The sequence below is a fragment of the Ranitomeya imitator genome, chromosome 6 (assembly GCF_032444005.1).
Source record: "Ranitomeya imitator isolate aRanImi1 chromosome 6, aRanImi1.pri, whole genome shotgun sequence".
In the NCBI taxonomy this organism is placed as follows: domain Eukaryota; kingdom Metazoa; phylum Chordata; class Amphibia; order Anura; family Dendrobatidae; genus Ranitomeya; species Ranitomeya imitator.
This window is the reverse complement of record NC_091287.1, coordinates 1,949,829-1,968,494: the sequence shown is the minus strand read 5'-3', so window position 1 is coordinate 1,968,494 and position 18,666 is coordinate 1,949,829. Positions and strand designations below refer to the sequence as shown.

Genomic DNA, 18,666 nt, shown 5'->3' with positions numbered 1-18,666 from the left:
TAAAATCATATTTTTTTTATTATTTTTTTTTCTAAAGTCTCCCTGAAAAAAAAAAAAAAAAAAACAACCAAAAAAAACAGTGGGAGATTAATATTGGCCTTTCTGCTTGTGTGCCAGTCTTGACTCCTGGGTGTGCCATCTCTCTCTCTCTCTCTCTCTCTCTCTCTCTCTCTCTCTCTCTCCAATTGTGGTCCATAGAAAGCCTATATTTTTTTTCCTTGATTTGGGTTCTAAAATCTACCAGAGAAAATAACTACATCAATCATTGGTAGAAAAATATTGGCCTCTGGGTTTGTGTGCCACTCCTGACTCCTGTGTGCGTCATCTCTCAGTCAGTGGGCCATAGAACGCCTATTTTTGTTTTTATTTGTTTTATAAATTCTCCCTGAAAAAATCATTTTATTTTATTTGGTTTCTAAATTCTTCCTGATAAAATCATATTTTTTTTATTATTTTTTTTTCTAAAGTCTCCCTGAAAAAAAAAACAAAAAAAAAAAACAAAAAAAAAACAGTGGGAGATTAATATTGGCCTTTCTGCTTGTGTGCCAGTCTTGACTCCTGGGTGTGCCATCTCTCTCTCTCTCTCTCTCCAATTGTGGTCCATAGAAAGCCTACATTTTTTTTCCTTGATTTGGGTTCCAAAATCTACCAGAGAAAATAACTCCATCAATCATTGGTAGAAAAATATTGGCCTCTGGGCTTGTGTGCCACTCCTGATTCCTGTGTGCGTCATCTCTCACTCAGTGGCCCATAGAAAGCATATAGTTTGTTACATTTGTTTTCTAAATTCTCCCTGCAAAAATCTATTTTTTTTTTTTTGGGGGGTTTCTAAAGTGTTCCTGAAAAAAATAAAAATAAAAAAAAAATAATAGTGTGACATTAATATTAACATTTGTGCTTCAGTGACAGTCCTGCGTGTGGGGCATCTCTCTAATTTGCAGCCACCAAAAAAAGAGTGTGTAACATTGGGCCTGATTTTCGCTGTGGTCTCACCAACCTGTAAAGGGGTAGCTAAATCATACTGAAGTTATAGCTCACCGTGTAAGTTGTGTGACTGCAACAAATAACGTTAGTTTGGTTACGTTTTTAAAACAATGAGGAAGTCTAGTGGAAGAGGTCGTGGCCGGGGGCGTTCATTGTCAGCTGGTAATGAGGGTAGTGGTAGTGGTGGAGCATCAGGTGGTCGTGGGGGAAAAAATATTGCACCTAAGTCTGGAGCTGTGGAGCCAGGTTCGTCGTCCGGCTACACAAGGCCTCGAACGCTCCCTTTTCTGGGATTAGGAAAACCGCTTTTAAAGCCGGAGCAGCAAGAGCAAGTTTTGGCTTATCTTGCTGACTCAGCCTCTAGCTCTTTTGCCTCATCTCGTGAAACTGGTAAAAGTAAAAGCAGCGCGTCGTTAGTGGATGTTCACGGTCAGGGACAAGTCACTTCCTTGTCCTCTTCAGCAAAAACAACAACAGAGAAGAATGCAGCAGGCGACACAACGGGTTACTCCATGGAGCTCTTTACACATACCGTCCCTGGCTTAGAAAGTGAAGCAGTTAACAGTCCATGCCCATTACAAATTGAATCTGACATGGAGTGCACTGACGCACAGCCACAGCCAGACTACTATGCTGGTCCTTTGACTCAGACCACAACATTGCCCTCGCAGGGTGCTGATCAAGAATCAGACCCTGATGAGACTATGTTGCCCCATCACGAACGCTATACCACCGAACGACACGGTGACACAGACGAAGTTGCGCAGGAGGTACAAGAAGAGTTATTAGATGACCCAGTTCTTGACCCCGATTGGCAGCCATTGGGGGAACAGGGTGCAGGCGGCAGCAGTTCTGAAGCAGAGGAGGAGGAGGGGCCGCAGCAGGCATCAACATCGCCACAGGTTCCATCTGCCGGGCCCGTATCTTGCCCAAAACGCGTGGCAAAGCCAAAACCTGGTGGAGGACAGCGTGGCCATCCGGTTAAAGCTCAGTCTGCAATGCCTGAAAAGGTATCCGATGCTAGAAAGAGTGCAGTCTGGCATTTTTTTAAACAACATCCAATTGATCAGCGCAAAGTCATCTGTCAAAAATGTTCTACTTCCTTAAGCAGAGGTCAGAATCTGAAAAGTCTCAATACTAGTTGCATGCATAGACATTTAACCACCATGCATTTGAAAGCTTGGACTAACTACCAAACGTCCCTTAAGGTTGTTGCACCCTCGGCCAATGAAGCTAGTCATCAACGCAACATCCCTTCCGGCAGTGTAGGACCACCATTTAGCGCACCACCTGCTGTATCTGTGCAGGTATCTTTGCCAGGCCAAAGCAGTCAGGGTCAGGGAATCACCAGTTTCGTAGTAGGAAACACTGCATCTAGGGCACCGGCGGCAACAATACCATCTCCCACCGTCTCTCAGTCTGCCATGTCCACCGGCACCCCCGCTAGTTCCACGATCTCCAGCTCTCCAGTCCAGCTCACCCTACATGAGACTATGGTTAGAAAAAGGAAATACTTAGCCTCGCATCCGCGTACACAGGGTTTGAACGCCCACATAGCTAGACTAATCTCGTTAGAGATGATGCCCTACCGGTTAGTTGAAAGCGAAGCTTTCAAAAACCTGATGGACTACGCTGTACCACGCTACGAGCTACCCAGTCGACACTTTTTTTCCAGAAAAGCCATCCCAGCCCTCCACCAGCATGTTAAAGAGCGCATCGTCCATGCACTCAGGCAATCTGTGAGCACAAAGGTGCACCTGACAACAGATGCATGGACCAGTAGGCATGGCCAGGGACGTTACGTGTCCATCACGGCACACTGGGTAAATGTGGTGGATTCAGGGTCCACAGGGGACAGCAAGTTTGGGACAGTTCTGCCTAGCCCACGGTCTAGTAAACAGTTGTCTGTAGCCGTTCGCACCCCCTCCTCCTCCTCCTCCTCGTCCTCCTGCAGAAGCAAGAGCTCGTCCACAGACCGCAGTCGCACAAACACTCCATCCGCACCTGCCACTGTTGCACACCAGGTCTCCCATTATGGGGCAGCTACTGGCATACGTCAGCAGGCTGTATTGGCTATGAAGTGTTTGGGCGACAATAGACACACCGCGGAAGTTCTGTCCGAGTTCTTGCAGCAAGAAACGCAGTCGTGGCTGGGCACTGTAGATCTTGAGGCAGGCAAGGTAGTGAGTGATAACGGAAGGAATTTCATGGCTGCCATCTCCCTTTCCCAACTGAAACACATTCCTTGCCTGGCTCACACCTTAAACCTGGTGGTGCAGTGCTTCCTGAAAAGTTATCCGGGGTTATCCGACCTGCTCCTCAAAGTGCGTGGACTTTGCGCACATATCCGCCGTTCGCCTGTACACTCCAGCCGTATGCAGACCTATCAGCGTTCTTTGAACCTTCCCCAGCATCGCCTAATCATAGACGTTGCAACAAGGTGGAACTCAACACTGCACATGCTTCAGAGACTGTGCGAACAGAGGCGGGCTGTTATGTTTTTGTGGGAGGATACACATACACGGGCAGGCAGTAGGATGGCAGACATGGAGTTGTCAGGTGTGCAGTGGTCGAAGATTCAAGACATGTGTCAAGTCCTTCAGTGTTTTGAGGAATGCACACGGCTGGTTAGTGCAGACAACGCCATAATAAGCATGAGCATCCCCCTAATGCGTCTGCTGATGCAAAGTTTGACGCACATAAAGGATCAGGCGTCTGCACCAGAGGAAGAGGAAAGCCTTGATGACAGTCAGCGATTGTCTGGTCAGGGCAGTGTACATGACGAGGTACCGGGCGAAGAGGAGGTGGAGGATGAGGAGGATGATGGGGATGAGTATATTTTTAATGAGGAAGCTTTCCCGGGGGCACGGGAAATTGGTGGCGTGGCAAGGCCGGGTTCTGGTTTTTTGAGGGACACAAGTGACGTAGATTTGCCTGCAACTGCCCCTCAACCAAGCACAACCGCAGATTTGACAACGGGAACTTTGGCCCACATGGCGGATTATGCCTTGCGTATCCTCAAAAGGGACACACGCATTACAAAAATGATGAACGATGACGATTACTGGTTGGCCTGCCTCCTTGATCCTCGCTATAAAGGCAAATTGCAAAATATTATGCCACATGAGAACTTGGAACTAATATTAGCAACAAAACAATCAACTCTTGTTGACCGTTTGCTTCTGGCATTCCCTGCACACAGCGCCCGTGATCGTTCTCACACGAGCTCCAGGGGCCAGCAGACCAGAGGTGTTAGAGGGGCAGAAATCAGAAGTGGCGTTGGACAGAGGGGTTTTCTGACCAGGTTGTGGAGTGATTTTTCTATGACCGCAGACAGGACAGGTACTGCAGCATCAATTCAAAGTGACAGGAGACAACATTTGTCCAGTATGGTTACAAACTATTTTTCATCCCTTATCGATGTTCTCCCTCAACCGTCATTCCCATTTGATTACTGGGCATCCAAATTAGACACCTGGCCAGAATTGGCAGAATATGCATTGCAGGAGCTTGCTTGCCCGGCAGCTAGTGTCCTATCAGAAAGAGTATTCAGTGCTGCAGGTTCAATACTAACAGAAAAAAGGACTCGTCTGGCTACCCAAAATGTAGATGATCTAACCTTCATTAAAATGAACCACAACTGGATTTCAAAATCTTTTGCCCCACCCTGCCCGGCTGACACCTAGCTTTCCTATGAAAAGGTCTTGCCTGTGGACTATTCTGAATGACTTTTCCAATCTCGTAATTTTCTTCACCTGATTGTCCAGCATACGACATGTTTCCACCTCACGAAATGGCCAAACTCCCCACACGGGGCCGTGCTATCGCCACTTTGCGCTTGGACCCTTGAGAGTGCTGTTTGTCTGAAGAGGTGGGTGTGGCCGCTTTTGGTCGACGGCACTGCCACTGGGTCCCTCATAGTACAATAAAGTGTCTCTGGCGGTGGTGGTGCGCACCCAACGTCAGACACACCGTTGTAATATGAGGGGCCCTGTGCCTGTACCGCCGGCCACAAGACAGTTCCCCCCCCCAGCTCAAACAGTGCTCTACCACTAGCAAAATTATCTCTCACAGCTTCACCAATGTGTAGTCTAGCCGCTGACATCCTTCAATGCCTGGCACTGACAATACCATTGTTTTGACATTTTTGTTATGTTAGGCCTTCGAAGCCTGTCTGCGGTCCCTTCTTTCTACAACTACTACACTGACCAGGCCACTGCTGGCCGTGTTACCCTGGAACCAATTTAAAAGTGCCTACAGTCAGCCCAATTTTGTTATGTTAGGCCTTCGAAGACTGTCTGCCGTCACTCCTTCCACTAGACTTCCACTGACCATACACTGCTGCCCATGTACCCCTGGAACCAATTTAAAGTGCCTACAGCCAGCCCAATTTTGTTATGTTAGGCCTTCGAAGCCTGTCTGCGGTCACTCCTTCCACTAGACTTCCACTGACCAGACCACTGCTGCCCATGTACCCCTGGAACCAATTTAAAAGTGCCTACAGCCAGCCCAAGTTTGTTATGTTAGGCCTTGGAAGCCTGTCTGCGGTCACTCCTTCCACTAGACTTCCACTGACCAGACCACTGCTGCCCGTGTACCCCTGGAACCAATTTAAAAGTGCCTACAGCCAGCCCAAGTTTGTTATGTTAGGCCTTGGAAGCCTGTCTGCGGTCACTCCTTCCACTAGACTTCCACTGACCAGACCACTGCTGCCCGTGTACCCCTGGAACCAATTTAAAAGTGCCTACAGCCAGCCCAAGTTTGTTATGTTAGGCCTTGGAAGCCTGTCTGCGGTCACTCCTTCCACTAGACTTCCACTGACCAGACCACTGCTGCCCGTGTACCCCTGGAACCAATTTAAAAGTGCCTACAGCCAGCCCAAGTTTGTTATGTTAGGCCTTGGAAGCCTGTCTGCGGTCACTCCTTCCACTAGACTTCCACTGACCAGACCACTGCTGCCCGTGTACCCCTGGAACCAATTTAAAAGTGCCTACAGCCAGCCCAAGTTTGTTATGTTAGGCCTTCTAAGCCTGTCTGCGGTCCATTCTTTCAACTACTACTACACTGACCAGGTCACTGCTGCCCGTGTACCCCTGGAACCAATTTAAAATTGCCTACAGCCAGCCCAATTTTTTTATTTTAGGCCTTCGATGCCTGTCTGCGGTCCATTCTTTCAACTACTACTACACTGACCAGGTCACTGCTGTCCGTGTACCCCTGGAACCAATTTAAAATTGCCTACAGCCATGTGTTATTATTTTAGGCCTTCGATGCCTGTCTGCGGTCACTCCTTCCACTAGGCCTCCACTGACCACACCACTGCTGTCCGTGTACCCCTGGAACCAATTTAAAATTGCCTACAGCCAGCCCAATTTTTTTATTTTAGGCCTTCGATGCCTGTCTGCGGTCCATTCTTTCAACTACTACTACACTGACCAGGTCACTGCTGTCCGTGTACCCCTGTAACCAATTTAAAATTGCCTACAGCCATGTGTTATTATTTTAGGCATTCGATGCCTGTCTGCGGTCCATTTTTTCAACTACTACTACACTGACCAGGTCACTGCTGCCCGTGTACCCCTGGAACCAATTTAAAATTGCCTACAGCCATGTGTTATTATTTTAGGCCTTCGATGCCTGTCTGCGGTCACTCCTTCCACTAGGCCTCCACTGACCACACCACTGCTGCCCGTGTACCCCTGGAACCAATTTAAAATTGCCTACAGCCAGCCCAATTTTTTTATTTTAGGCCTTCGATGCCTGTCTGCGGTCCATTCTTTCAACTACTACTACACTGACCAGGTCACTGCTGCCCGTGTACCCCTGGAACCAATTTAAAATTGCCTACAGCCATGTGTTATTATTTTAGGCCTTCGATGCCTGTCTGCGGTCACTCCTTCCACTAGGCCTCCACTGACCACACCACTGCTGTCCGTGTACCCCTGGAACCAATTTAAAATTGCCTACAGCCATGTGTTATTATTTTAGGCCTTCGATGCCTGTCTGCGGTCACTCCTTCCACTAGGCCTCCACTGACCACACCACTGCTGTCCGTGTACCCCTGGAACCAATTTAAAATTGCCTACAGCCAGCCCAATTTTTTTATTTTAGGCCTTCGATGCCTGTCTGCGGTCCATTCTTTCAACTACTACTACACTGACCAGGTCACTGCTGCCCGTGTACCCCTGGAACCAATTTAAAATTGCCTACAGCCATGTGTTATTATTTTAGGCATTCGATGCCTGTCTGCGGTCCATTTTTTCAACTACTACTACACTGACCAGGTCACTGCTGCCCGTGTACCCCTGGAACCAATTTAAAATTGCCTACAGCCATGTGTTATTATTTTAGGCCTTCGATGCCTGTCTGCGGTCACTCCTTCCACTAGGCCTCCACTGACCACACCACTGCTGTCCGTGTACCCCTGGAACCAATTTAAAATTGCCTACAGCCATGTGTTATTATTTTAGGCCTTCGATGCCTGTCTGCGGTCACTCCTTCCACTAGGCCTCCACTGACCACACCACTGCTGCCCGTGTACCCCTGGAACCAATTTAAAATTGCCTACAGCCAGCCCAATTTTTTTATTTTAGGCCTTCGATGCCTGTCTGCGGTCCATTCTTTCAACTACTACTACACTGACCAGGTCACTGCTGTCCGTGTACCCCTGGAACCAATTTAAAATTGCCTACAGCCATGTGTTATTATTTTAGGCCTTCGATGCCTGTCTGCGGTCACTCCTTCCACTAGGCCTCCACTGACCACACCACTGCTGTCCGTGTACCCCTGGAACCAATTTAAAATTGCCTACAGCCATGTGTTATTATTTTAGGCCTTCGATGCCTGTCTGCTGTCACTCCTTCCACTAGGCCTCCACTGACCACACCACTGCTGTCCGTGTACCCCTGGAACCAATTTAAAATTGCCTACAGCCAGCCCAATTTTTTTATTTTAGGCCTTCGATGCCTGTCTGCGGTCCATTCTTTCAACTACTACTACACTGACCAGGTCACTGCTGTCCGTGTACCCCTGGAACCAATTTAAAATTGCCTACAGCCATGTGTTATTATTTTAGGCCTTCGATGCCTGTCTGCGGTCACTCCTTCCACTAGGCCTCCACTGACCACACCACTGCTGTCCGTGTACCCCTGGAACCAATTTAAAATTGCCTACAGCCATGTGTTATTATTTTAGGCCTTCGATGCCTGTCTGCGGTCACTCCTTCCACTAGGCCTCCACTGACCACACCACTGCTGCCCGTGTACCCCTGGAACCAATTTAAAATTGCCTACAGCCAGCCCAATTTTTTTATTTTAGGCCTTCGATGCCTGTCTGCGGTCCATTCTTTCAACTACTACTACACTGACCAGGTCACTGCTGTCCGTGTACCCCTGGAACCAATTTAAAATTGCCTACAGCCATGTGTTATTATTTTAGGCCTTCGATGCCTGTCTGCGGTCACTCCTTCCACTAGGCCTCCACTGACCACACCACTGCTGTCCGTGTACCCCTGGAACCAATTTAAAATTGCCTACAGCCATGTGTTATTATTTTAGGCCTTCGATGCCTGTCTGCGGTCACTCCTTCCACTAGGCCTCCACTGACCACACCACTGCTGTCCGTGTACCCCTGGAACCAATTTAAAATTGCCTACAGCCAGCCCAATTTTTTTATTTTAGGCCTTCGATGCCTGTCTGCGGTCCATTCTTTCAACTACTACTACACTGACCAGGTCACTGCTGTCCGTGTACCCCTGTAACCAATTTAAAATTGCCTACAGCCATGTGTTATTATTTTAGGCATTCGATGCCTGTCTGCGGTCCATTTTTTCAACTACTACTACACTGACCAGGTCACTGCTGCCCGTGTACCCCTGGAACCAATTTAAAATTGCCTACAGCCATGTGTTATTATTTTAGGCCTTCGATGCCTGTCTGCGGTCACTCCTTCCACTAGGCCTCCACTGACCACACCACTGCTGCCCGTGTACCCCTGGAACCAATTTAAAATTGCCTACAGCCAGCCCAATTTTTTTATTTTAGGCCTTCGATGCCTGTCTGCGGTCCATTCTTTCAACTACTACTACACTGACCAGGTCACTGCTGCCCGTGTACCCCTGGAACCAATTTAAAATTGCCTACAGCCATGTGTTATTATTTTAGGCCTTCGATGCCTGTCTGCGGTCACTCCTTCCACTAGGCCTCCACTGACCACACCACTGCTGTCCGTGTACCCCTGGAACCAATTTAAAATTGCCTACAGCCATGTGTTATTATTTTAGGCCTTCGATGCCTGTCTGCGGTCCATTCTTTCAACTACTACTACACTGACCAGGGCACTGCTGGCCGTGTACCCCTGGAACCAACATCAGAAAATATAAAAATAAGTATTTTGCTTATAAAAAAGAAAATACTGGTGAGATATCAAATGCAGACATTTTAACATTAAAAACAAACACACAACTCTAATCTGGTACAGTACTAAAAATGGCCACCAGCTACAATTACTTTCTCCTGCAAGTAGTTAACTGAAAGTTTTTTTAAATTGAAAACACACATATGGCATCCACCGAGTGTTGTCCTGTCGCGTCTTCTTTATATTATTGCCGAGAAGATGCAAAATAATGAAAATAATAAAATCATTAATTACCAAAATAATAGAGAAAGTCAACACCACATTGCAAATAAACATTCATTCCAAATAAAGAAGCAGGGCGCGTCCGAGGGTGAGTATATACCTAATAAGAATATAATCACCCTCGGACGCGCAATGCTTATTTCCAACAGCCTTCCTTCCTAAGAATCAGCCCTTCCGTCGTGTAGAGAGACGTTGTGTTACACTCCAAGGTGTTCCCCAGGTTGCCTTTCCTGAGCTTCGATCTTCCGGCTCTCGTTTAGTAGTTGTTGGAAACTACGCTGCATTAGGCCTTCAAATTGGGTATGGGGTGTAGCGAGAGGGTGTGTTACACTCCAAGGTGTTCCCCAGGTTGCCTTTCCTGAGCTTCGATCTTCCGGCTCTCGTTTAGTAGTTCTTGGAAACTACACTGCATTAGGCCTTCAAATTGGGTATGGGGTGTAGAGAGAGGGTGTGTTACACTCTAAGGTGTTCCCCAGGTTTCCTTGCCATTGCTTCGGTCTTCCGACTCTCGTTTAGTAGTTGTAGAAAAGTACACTGCATTAGGCCATACAAAATGGGTATGGGGTGGAGAGAGATGGTGTGTTACACTCCAAGGTGTTCCCCAGGTTGCCTTTCCTGAGCTTCTATCTTCAGGCTCTCATTAAATTGTGGTTAAATGGAACAACTGCATTTGGCGTACTAGTTGGTTTGGGGCCTACTATCGGTGTCTGCCACTCCTTGCTGTTCTCCTCCACTGAACAAAGCTGTGCCGCCTGTTTACTACGGTTGCCAATTTTGAACTGCATTTCGACTACTTACTGATTTGGCCCTACTCTCTGTGTCAGCCTCTCATTCCAGTTGTCCTCCACTGCAATGCCCCCTGGTTATTCCTGTGTTACCAATTTTGAACTGCATTTAGCCCACTTTCTTCTTTGGGCCTATATCTGTGTTTCCACTTCATCGTGCCCATTGCCCAGCCAGTGATAGATGAGTCTGCTGGTACATTGACCCATAACGCAACATTCCCCGTGCACGCTACACAACAACATTGTGACCCTGCTGAAAGTCAGGTTGCTCTTCCCGCATACCATACCACCTTACACGGGGACAAAGAGGAAGGTGCAGATGAAAGTGCAGGTTCCTTCATCAGGTGGGGGGAGGAATACTAGTTGGCGACGTCACTGGCACAGGGCCTCTCATAGTACGCAAAAGTGTTGCTGCCGGTGGGAGGCGCCCCCGCCGTGCAAACACACCGCTGTACTTTGAGGGGCCCTGTGCCAGTGCCAATGCCAACGAGTGGGCCCCCCCTGCTTGCTCAGGTTCACAGCACTTGCAAAGTTGAAATACTTACCTCTCCCTGCTCCACTGCCGTGACGTGGTCCAGATTTCCTGGGCCCACTAATTACTTGAACCAGCCCTACCCCCCACAACTTTAGCCAAATGACCCCCAATTTCAAATGCCTTCCAATTATTATAAGGTAAATTACGCTTGACAAGCTTCATTAAGAAGAATGGATGGTTTTGACATTAAAATGGCCACTCTAGGTGTTTTCCTGGCCCCCACTCACTGCCGACTATGCTGCCCCATTGACTTGCATTGGGTTTCGTGTTTCGGTCGATCCCGACTTTACGTCATAATCGGCCGATTTCACTCGACCCGACTTTGGACATAGTCGGGTTTCGCAAAACCCGGCTCGACTCTAAAAAGGTCAAGGTCGCTCAACTCTACTGGTGAAATTATACACAGAACCTCTGTATAAAGTATAGTATTAGTGTATAGGTAACACACTGACTTATCAGTGACGTCTCTAGGTGAAGTCCTTCATCTTTGCTTTTCATCTTACATCCAGCACAGATCGCCATCACTTCTTCCAGCCAGAGCTCGTCTCTGCAGGAAATAACACAGCTATCTTGAGCTCCGCTTGCAGAACACATTACTTAATTTTTCCCAACTTCTACATTATACCACATGAAGAAAAAGAGGCGACATAGTGTCACTCTGCACAGTAACAGGTGTGCCCCCCCCCATTTAAAACAGTATACTCAAAAAATAAAATAAATACATCACTGCAGTAATAATATCCCTTAATTAGCCCCTATGGTAATAATATTCCCCATTCTGGCCACCGTGTGTCTCATTCCTGGCTTCAGCCATATCTTTTCCCATCCTGCCCTCATGAGTATCCATTCTGCCCCACATGATCTCCCCATCCTACCCCATCTGTCTCCATCGTATCCATCCTGCCCCATGATCCTGCATGATCTGTCTCCAATCCTGCCCCCCGTGTCTCCAATCATGCCCCGTATCTCCATTCTGCCCCGTATCTCCAATCATGCCTGTATCTCCATTCTGCCCCTATGTCTGCAATTCTGCCCCATCTGTCTTCAATCCTGCCCCATCTGTCTCCAATCCTGCCCCATCTGTCTCCAATCCTGCCCCATCTGTCTCCAGTCCTGCCCCCTCCTGCCCCAGTGTGTCCAGCATTTCTGCCCCCAGTGTGTCCAGCATTTCTGCCCCAGTGTGTCCAGCAATTCTGCCCCCAGTGTGTCCAGCATTTCTGCCCCCAGTGTGTCCAGCATTTCTGCCCCCAGTGTGTCCAGCATCCCCAGTGTGTCCAGCATTCTGCCCCACCAATGTCTCCAGCATTCTCCCTCCCCCCGTGTCTCCAGCACTCCGCCCTGGACCCCCCAGATTGCTGCTGTCAATAAATTAAAAAAACAAAAAACGAGTTCTTCTTACCTGGCAATGCTCCTGCTGCAAAGCTCCCTCCACGTAGCTGAAGCGCGCACTCGCCGGCAACTCACAATGACGTCAGATGCCGGCGACGTGCGCTCTGCGGCTGACGTCAGCTGCCAGCCTCCGACTGGCTGGCAGTTGTTAACTATTGGCTTGCAGGCGCGGGCCTGCACCCGCATGTCAATAGCATTAAAGTGCCGCAGCGCCGGTAGGGGCCTGGTGAGCAGATGAGACAGGGCCCGATGCGGGCCCCCTCTGTCCACCGGGCTCCATACACCAGTCAGGGAAGCAATGCCCTGATGGCGGCCGAGGTCAATCTCAGTGGTAGCCCAGGGCCCCCCCACACCACTGGGCCCTGGGCTGCCGCCCATATTGACCTCATTATACTCTGCCACTGCTTCTACACCTCCAACACATAATTGACTCCGCTAATCCTAGATAGTGCAAATTTTCTGGAGTCCTATACCAATGTGAAGTTATTTTGTAGGAATTTTAATATAACAGTATGCATCTAGAAAAACCGTGCGAGTTGTTAAGGACATTGATGTTATGTTTTTTTCCCCAGGAAGATAAGAATAAAGGCTTAAATTGGGTAGTTGGAGAGGAAATGTTATTATATATTCTAGAAATAATTTTACGGATAGGAAATTAAGGTTTTGATAAGAAATCTATCCCTGCCCAATCTCTTGGAGTTTTAACTTTTGCTTGGAATTGGTCTAAAACATACTTAATGTGTTGGTATTGTAAAAAATCAGCAGGATGTTTTTTGGCATCCCTTGGCCAGAGATTTATACATGGTATTTTATTGGCTTTTAGGAGGGAAATAGGTAGGTTTGGAAGAGAGAACAAAGGTCATAGATGTCTCTGTAGTTAGAGTTTAATAGGTAAGGTATTGCACTAATGGGGGCCAGTTCAGCGAATTGGAAAAAAGGTGAAGACTTCTGCACAATTTCTCTTCTAATTTTTAAGGTAGTGAATATCATTTCATCTAAATTAGAGGAGTCAGATGGTACATTGTATGACCATAAAAATCTACTAGCGTCTTTACCTAGCAGGACTAAGTCCGATTTATTACATTCCCCAATTCTATACAGGTGTGTTAAATTAAGCCATTTAGCCATATGTACTGCTTTGTAATAATTCATAAGATCAGGAAGTCCCAGACCACCCATTTTTGGGGGGAGGGAAAGTATTTTGTGGGCTAATCTGGCTTTTTCATATTTCCAAATATAGTTTGATAAAACTAGTTTACACGAAATGCATTGATTTTTTTGACAGAGCATCAGTCATTGTGGAAAATCATTCATAGCAGTAATCGCATTGATTAACATTGGTCAGTGTGCTGACCGCAATAGCGTATTTTCACATAAATGTATTTCAGTCTAAGTCTAGTGTTATTACTCTGACTTTATATCCAAAATGTGATTTGAGCTGAATGCTGAGATCTTTAATAGTGATGAGCGAACATGCTCGAATAATTATCTGAGCATACTCGCGTGCTATCCGAGTATCTTGGGCATGCGCAAACAATTGGCTTGAGTCCCTGTGGCTACATGATTCGAGGCTGTTAGACAGTCGCAACCCTTGGGGGGATTACCTGTTTGTTAGGCAATCCTTACATGTATTGCAGCTGTCTAAGGCTAGGTTCCCATTGCGTTAATGGGACAGCGCTAACGGATAGCGTTGCACGGCGAAATTAACGCCGTGCAACGTGTCCGTTAGCATGCCCATTAACAGCAATGGGAACGCGCATCACAAGCGCGTGCCATTTTTGGCACGCGCTAGCGATGCGCCAGTGTTTTGTGGCGCGCCGCGGACGCTGCTTGCAGCGTCCGAGGCGCGCCCGAGGTCCGTTCCCCGCTCTCGCCGATCGGAGATCTGCAAGAGCGGGGATGTTTAACGCGACCCCTTAAAAGAAATTGCGTTAGCGCAATCCGCTAGCACTAGGCGCTAAACGGATTGCTCTAACGCAATCTGAACCTAGCCTAACAGCCTCAAAACTTGCAGCCACAGGGACTCGAACATATTATTTGGGAATGCCCGAAATACTCGGATAACACCTGAGTATGCTTAGATCATTATTTGAGCACGTTTGCTCATCATTATTCCCTAATTGTGATATTTTTACTCTAAGTCTGACATTTGGAAGACTTTTTATTATACTGACAATACCCTAACCAATTTTTTTTCGACTAGGTTTCCTTACAAGATCAGAAAATCATGTTTAGCTTCATAGTCATCCTCACGTTTAGTCTTGGCTTTGTGGAAGGACAGTTCCCTAGAGTCTGCACTACTGAAGCTTCCTTTCGCACCAAGAGTTGCTGTCCACTTTGGAAAGATAAAAGCCCATGTGGTTCCCTGTCTGGTCGTGGGAGATGTAAAGACTGGATAGCTTCATCAGGAGAAAAGATTCCGCAGTACAACGATGACCGTCTCGACTGGCCACGACATTATTATGATTATACTTGCGAGTGCTTTGGAAACTATAGCGGTTTTGATTGTGGTGATTGCAAATTTGGCTTTCATGGCGAGAAATGTGACAGGAAGAAAATAGTCTTAAGGCGAGAAATCCGGGAACTGACGGTTCTGGAGCAGAAAAGATTGTTCAGTTACTTAGCCTTGGCCAAGACCACAAAAAGTCAAGATTTTGTTGTCCTGAGCACAGGAGACCGGTATCATCGTGAGACTTACCGCTTTGTAGATGCTTCTCTATATGATGTCTTTGTTTGGATGCATTATTACTCCATGAAGCCCATCATGATTAATAGCACATTTATCCCTGACAAGAACTTTGCCCACCAGGGCCCCGTATTTCCTGGATGGCATCGATTAAATCTCTTATTTTTAGAAAGACAAATTCAGCTAATGACAAGAGATGATGACTTCGCCATCCCATACTATGACTGGAGGAGTGATAAGGGCTGTTCTATCTGTACTGATGAACTGATGGGCACTAATGATGAACAGGGGGAACTCAACCCTTACTCCCACTTTTCTTTCTGGAAGGTAAGCCAAGCTTCATGCATCATCTTATGTGGATTCAATTATTTATAATGAATAATTTGGTACATTTTTCCTACAGATGTGGCTGACCTGCGTTTGTTTTTAAGAATCCATAAATTTTGACATCACTGTGGCAAGAAACATGGCACAATGAAAAGGTTGCCTGTATGTGATAATAATAATGAGTTAAGCATTCGCCATTACATCCCATGGAGCACAGGAATACCCACAGCTCAGTATACTTTTATCAACAATAGGAGTCAATGAGTGGCAAGTACCACTGAATTGCATCGATTAAATGAGAGTAGTGCCTGCTCCATACATAGTGGGTGACAACTGTATTATATATCATGCACCTGCATCTAAGAGCAGCAACTACAATTAGCTCCAGTTGCTTTACTTTAATCATTAAAATGCCACGGTCTATCTCTGACAGTATCTAACTTCCAGAGATTCCAGTGGGATAACTGTCTGGGTAGCCATCAGCCTCTACATGTGTTCTGAAGGGATGCCGTGGCAGTAAGCCAGCTGAAGGCCCTTATTGCCCAAAAAATATCTTTAAGTTCTCCTGAGCTGTATGGAAATTTGGTTGGTCCGGTTCGAAGGGCATGTTTTCAGGCATTTCCATTCTTTACCATTTCTGCTGCTCTCTGAATGACATCTAGCGTCATTCACATTGCCGGTCGAAAACAGCCTGTGTACTATGCTTTGCCCTACTGCAGATAGAGTCAAAAACATAAGTGTGCATGCGCTCACAGTAGGGCAATGCAATCTGCGCAGGCACAAGCCGCAATTTCTGTGCACAGGTGAGAGATATCGTCTGGCAATATGGATGACGCAAGGCATCTTACATTTCAATTAAAGAAGGAGGCGAGCAGCTGCTGTGGGGAGGGTTGAAATGCCTGAATCCATGCCAATCTGACTGGACTGACACAATTTCCCTACAGCACGGGAGAACTTAAAAAGGTTTTGGGGGTTATACAGTGGGGAGTCAGGATGTTACATAGGCATGCAGCATAGGAGCTGAATAAGCCCATATTTATGACAGCTTCCCTTCAACGAATGTGAGATTGCCCACATTGGCTGTGAACAGGCGGATGGGCCTGTCTGTGATCACACCCCTTGCAGTGCTAAACACATGTTCTGACAATACACTTGCGGCAGGAGAGGCCAGCACCTTCAAGGCGTAAAGGGCAAGCTCAGGTCATGTGTCCAATTTGGAGACCCAGACATTAAATGGGGCAGACCGGTCACTCAGTACATGGAGAGTTGTGGACATGTACTCTTCCACCATATTGTTGAAATGCTGCCTTCTTCTAATATTGACCATATCAGATGGTGGTGCCAGATGTTGTGGCGTGCTAAGTTTTGCCACATTTTGGCCATGCTAACCCTGTCTTCTAAGGTGGTGCTGGTGTCATAGCTGAGTTGTCGACTTCCTTGTCCTCCCTCTTGTTCTTCCACTGAGCCTCCACTGTCAGGTGGGAACTCTGTCAGTAGTGTATCTACCAGCGTAAGCTTGTCTTCCCGCATTTTCTGATCCTGCTACAGTGACGGAAGTAAGGATAATATGTTGTTCTTGTAGTGGGAATCCAACATGCACAGTAATCAGCACTGATTATTATCCGGGCAGCTTGGCAGTCGAGTTGTAGCCAGAACCCAAAATACTGTATTCAGTAATCAGCACTGATAATTATCCGGGCAACTTGGCAGTCGTTGCACAGGCACAGCAGCGTGTATTTGCTCATGTGTGCCAGGCTGCCCAGAGGCAATGACAAGCTGTCTTCGCTGGAAGTTGCATCGTCTGGCTCCTCTGTATCCCCCCAGCAATACTCCAGTGATGCTCATCATTTGCTTTGAGTGCCACCCTGCTGTGAACATGGCACTTCATACTCATCATCATTCTACAGAACTGTCCCCTGGCTGGACAGTTGTGTACTTGGCCATTGTTGGTACAGGAACCCACCCTCTGAGCCATGTGTGGGCAAGTGGCCTGATAAGGGTATGAATGATCCCTGTTCCTCTTCCTCCTCTGCCAGCACCTCATCCATCATCGCCTGAAGCATTTTTTTAAGCAGAGAAGTGTGATAGTAATGCTGGTGATGGCATCATCAGGGCTGGTCATGTTGGTGGAGTACTCCAAGCACTCATACATCCCCCATAGAGGCCCACTCATTGGTGGCGTTGTTCTGCAGAATGACTCACCTGTGCGTGCTGCAGCTGAAACTCCACTAATGCCTGCTGCTGCTCGCACATTCTCTCCAGCATATGCAAGTTGGAGTTCCACCTTGTGGGTATGTTGCATATGAGGCAGTGAGCGGGAAGGAAGAAATAAGCGCACACAGATGAGCAGCATTTTAAGCAGCAGCTCTGACATATCAGGGTAATTTTGAAGGTAGCTCTGCACCACCAAATTCAGTACATACACCAGGCAAGGGATGTGCATCAAACCGGCTATGTCCAAAGCTGCTCTGAGATTTTCTCCGTTATCGCACACCACCAGGTTGGGCTTGAGATTCAGTGGCATCAACCACTTATCGGTCAGTTGTTTCGATCCCAGTGATGTCCCTAGTTGTGCCTACTAGTCCACATATCAGTGGTTATATGGACTTTGCCACTGATGGAGTTGCACTGTGCACACCTGATTTTGTCAGAAACATGTGTGTACTGGACAGGGATAGCTCACTTGGAAAAGAAGTGGCAGCTGGGAAGCACACACTGTGGTACAGCCACTGCCATTAGTTTTTTAAAACCTACCATCTCCACCTGCTGGAATGGCAGCATTTCAAAGGCCAGGAATTTTTGAAATGCTGTCATTCAGGACCAGAGCTCGTGGGTGGGTAAGGGGTACTTTCTCTTTTTCTCCAGTGTATGGGGGATGGACAGTTGAATGCTTCCATGAGACAGTGTGGAGATGCTCAGTGATCCTGCTGGTGAGGGTGGTGGTGTCACATCCTCTCTTTGCCGAGAGCCAAGTGACCTTGTTGATTGTGTACTCCACTGAAGCTCTTGCTTTCAGTTCAGATGCCTCATGTGAATACACGGGGGTAAGCGGGTGCCCTAGTCCGCTAGCCGAAACCGCATGGACCAAGAATCATCTCACCGAATGCCCGCTCTCCTTTTACTATGGGCGTAATACTACCCAGACAACACAGGATGAGGGTAAAACAGCTTTGCACTACTTTATTGAACCACAAAACAAGCAAATAACACATAGAACAGTCCCAACAAAATAGCCAGGAAGGAGCAAATTACAGAACCTCACACTTCCACTGACTCACTTGGATAAAAGCAGCTGTGACTTCAAAGCTTCCCTGCACAGAGAG

General features: G+C 47.3%; 1 protein-coding gene across 1 annotated transcript in view; it reads left to right on the top strand.

Moving 5' to 3' along the window:
* The window catches only part of LOC138643525 (tyrosinase-like), a 97,388-nt gene that overhangs the window by 34,605 nt on the left and 44,117 nt on the right, over positions 1-18,666 (top strand). Inside the window, exon 2 of the mRNA XM_069732422.1 lies at positions 14,534-15,343. Within this exon, the coding sequence (XP_069588523.1) occupies positions 14,558-15,343 (786 nt within the window). The 5' untranslated portion in view covers positions 14,534-14,557. The remainder of the gene's footprint in view (positions 1-14,533; positions 15,344-18,666) is intronic.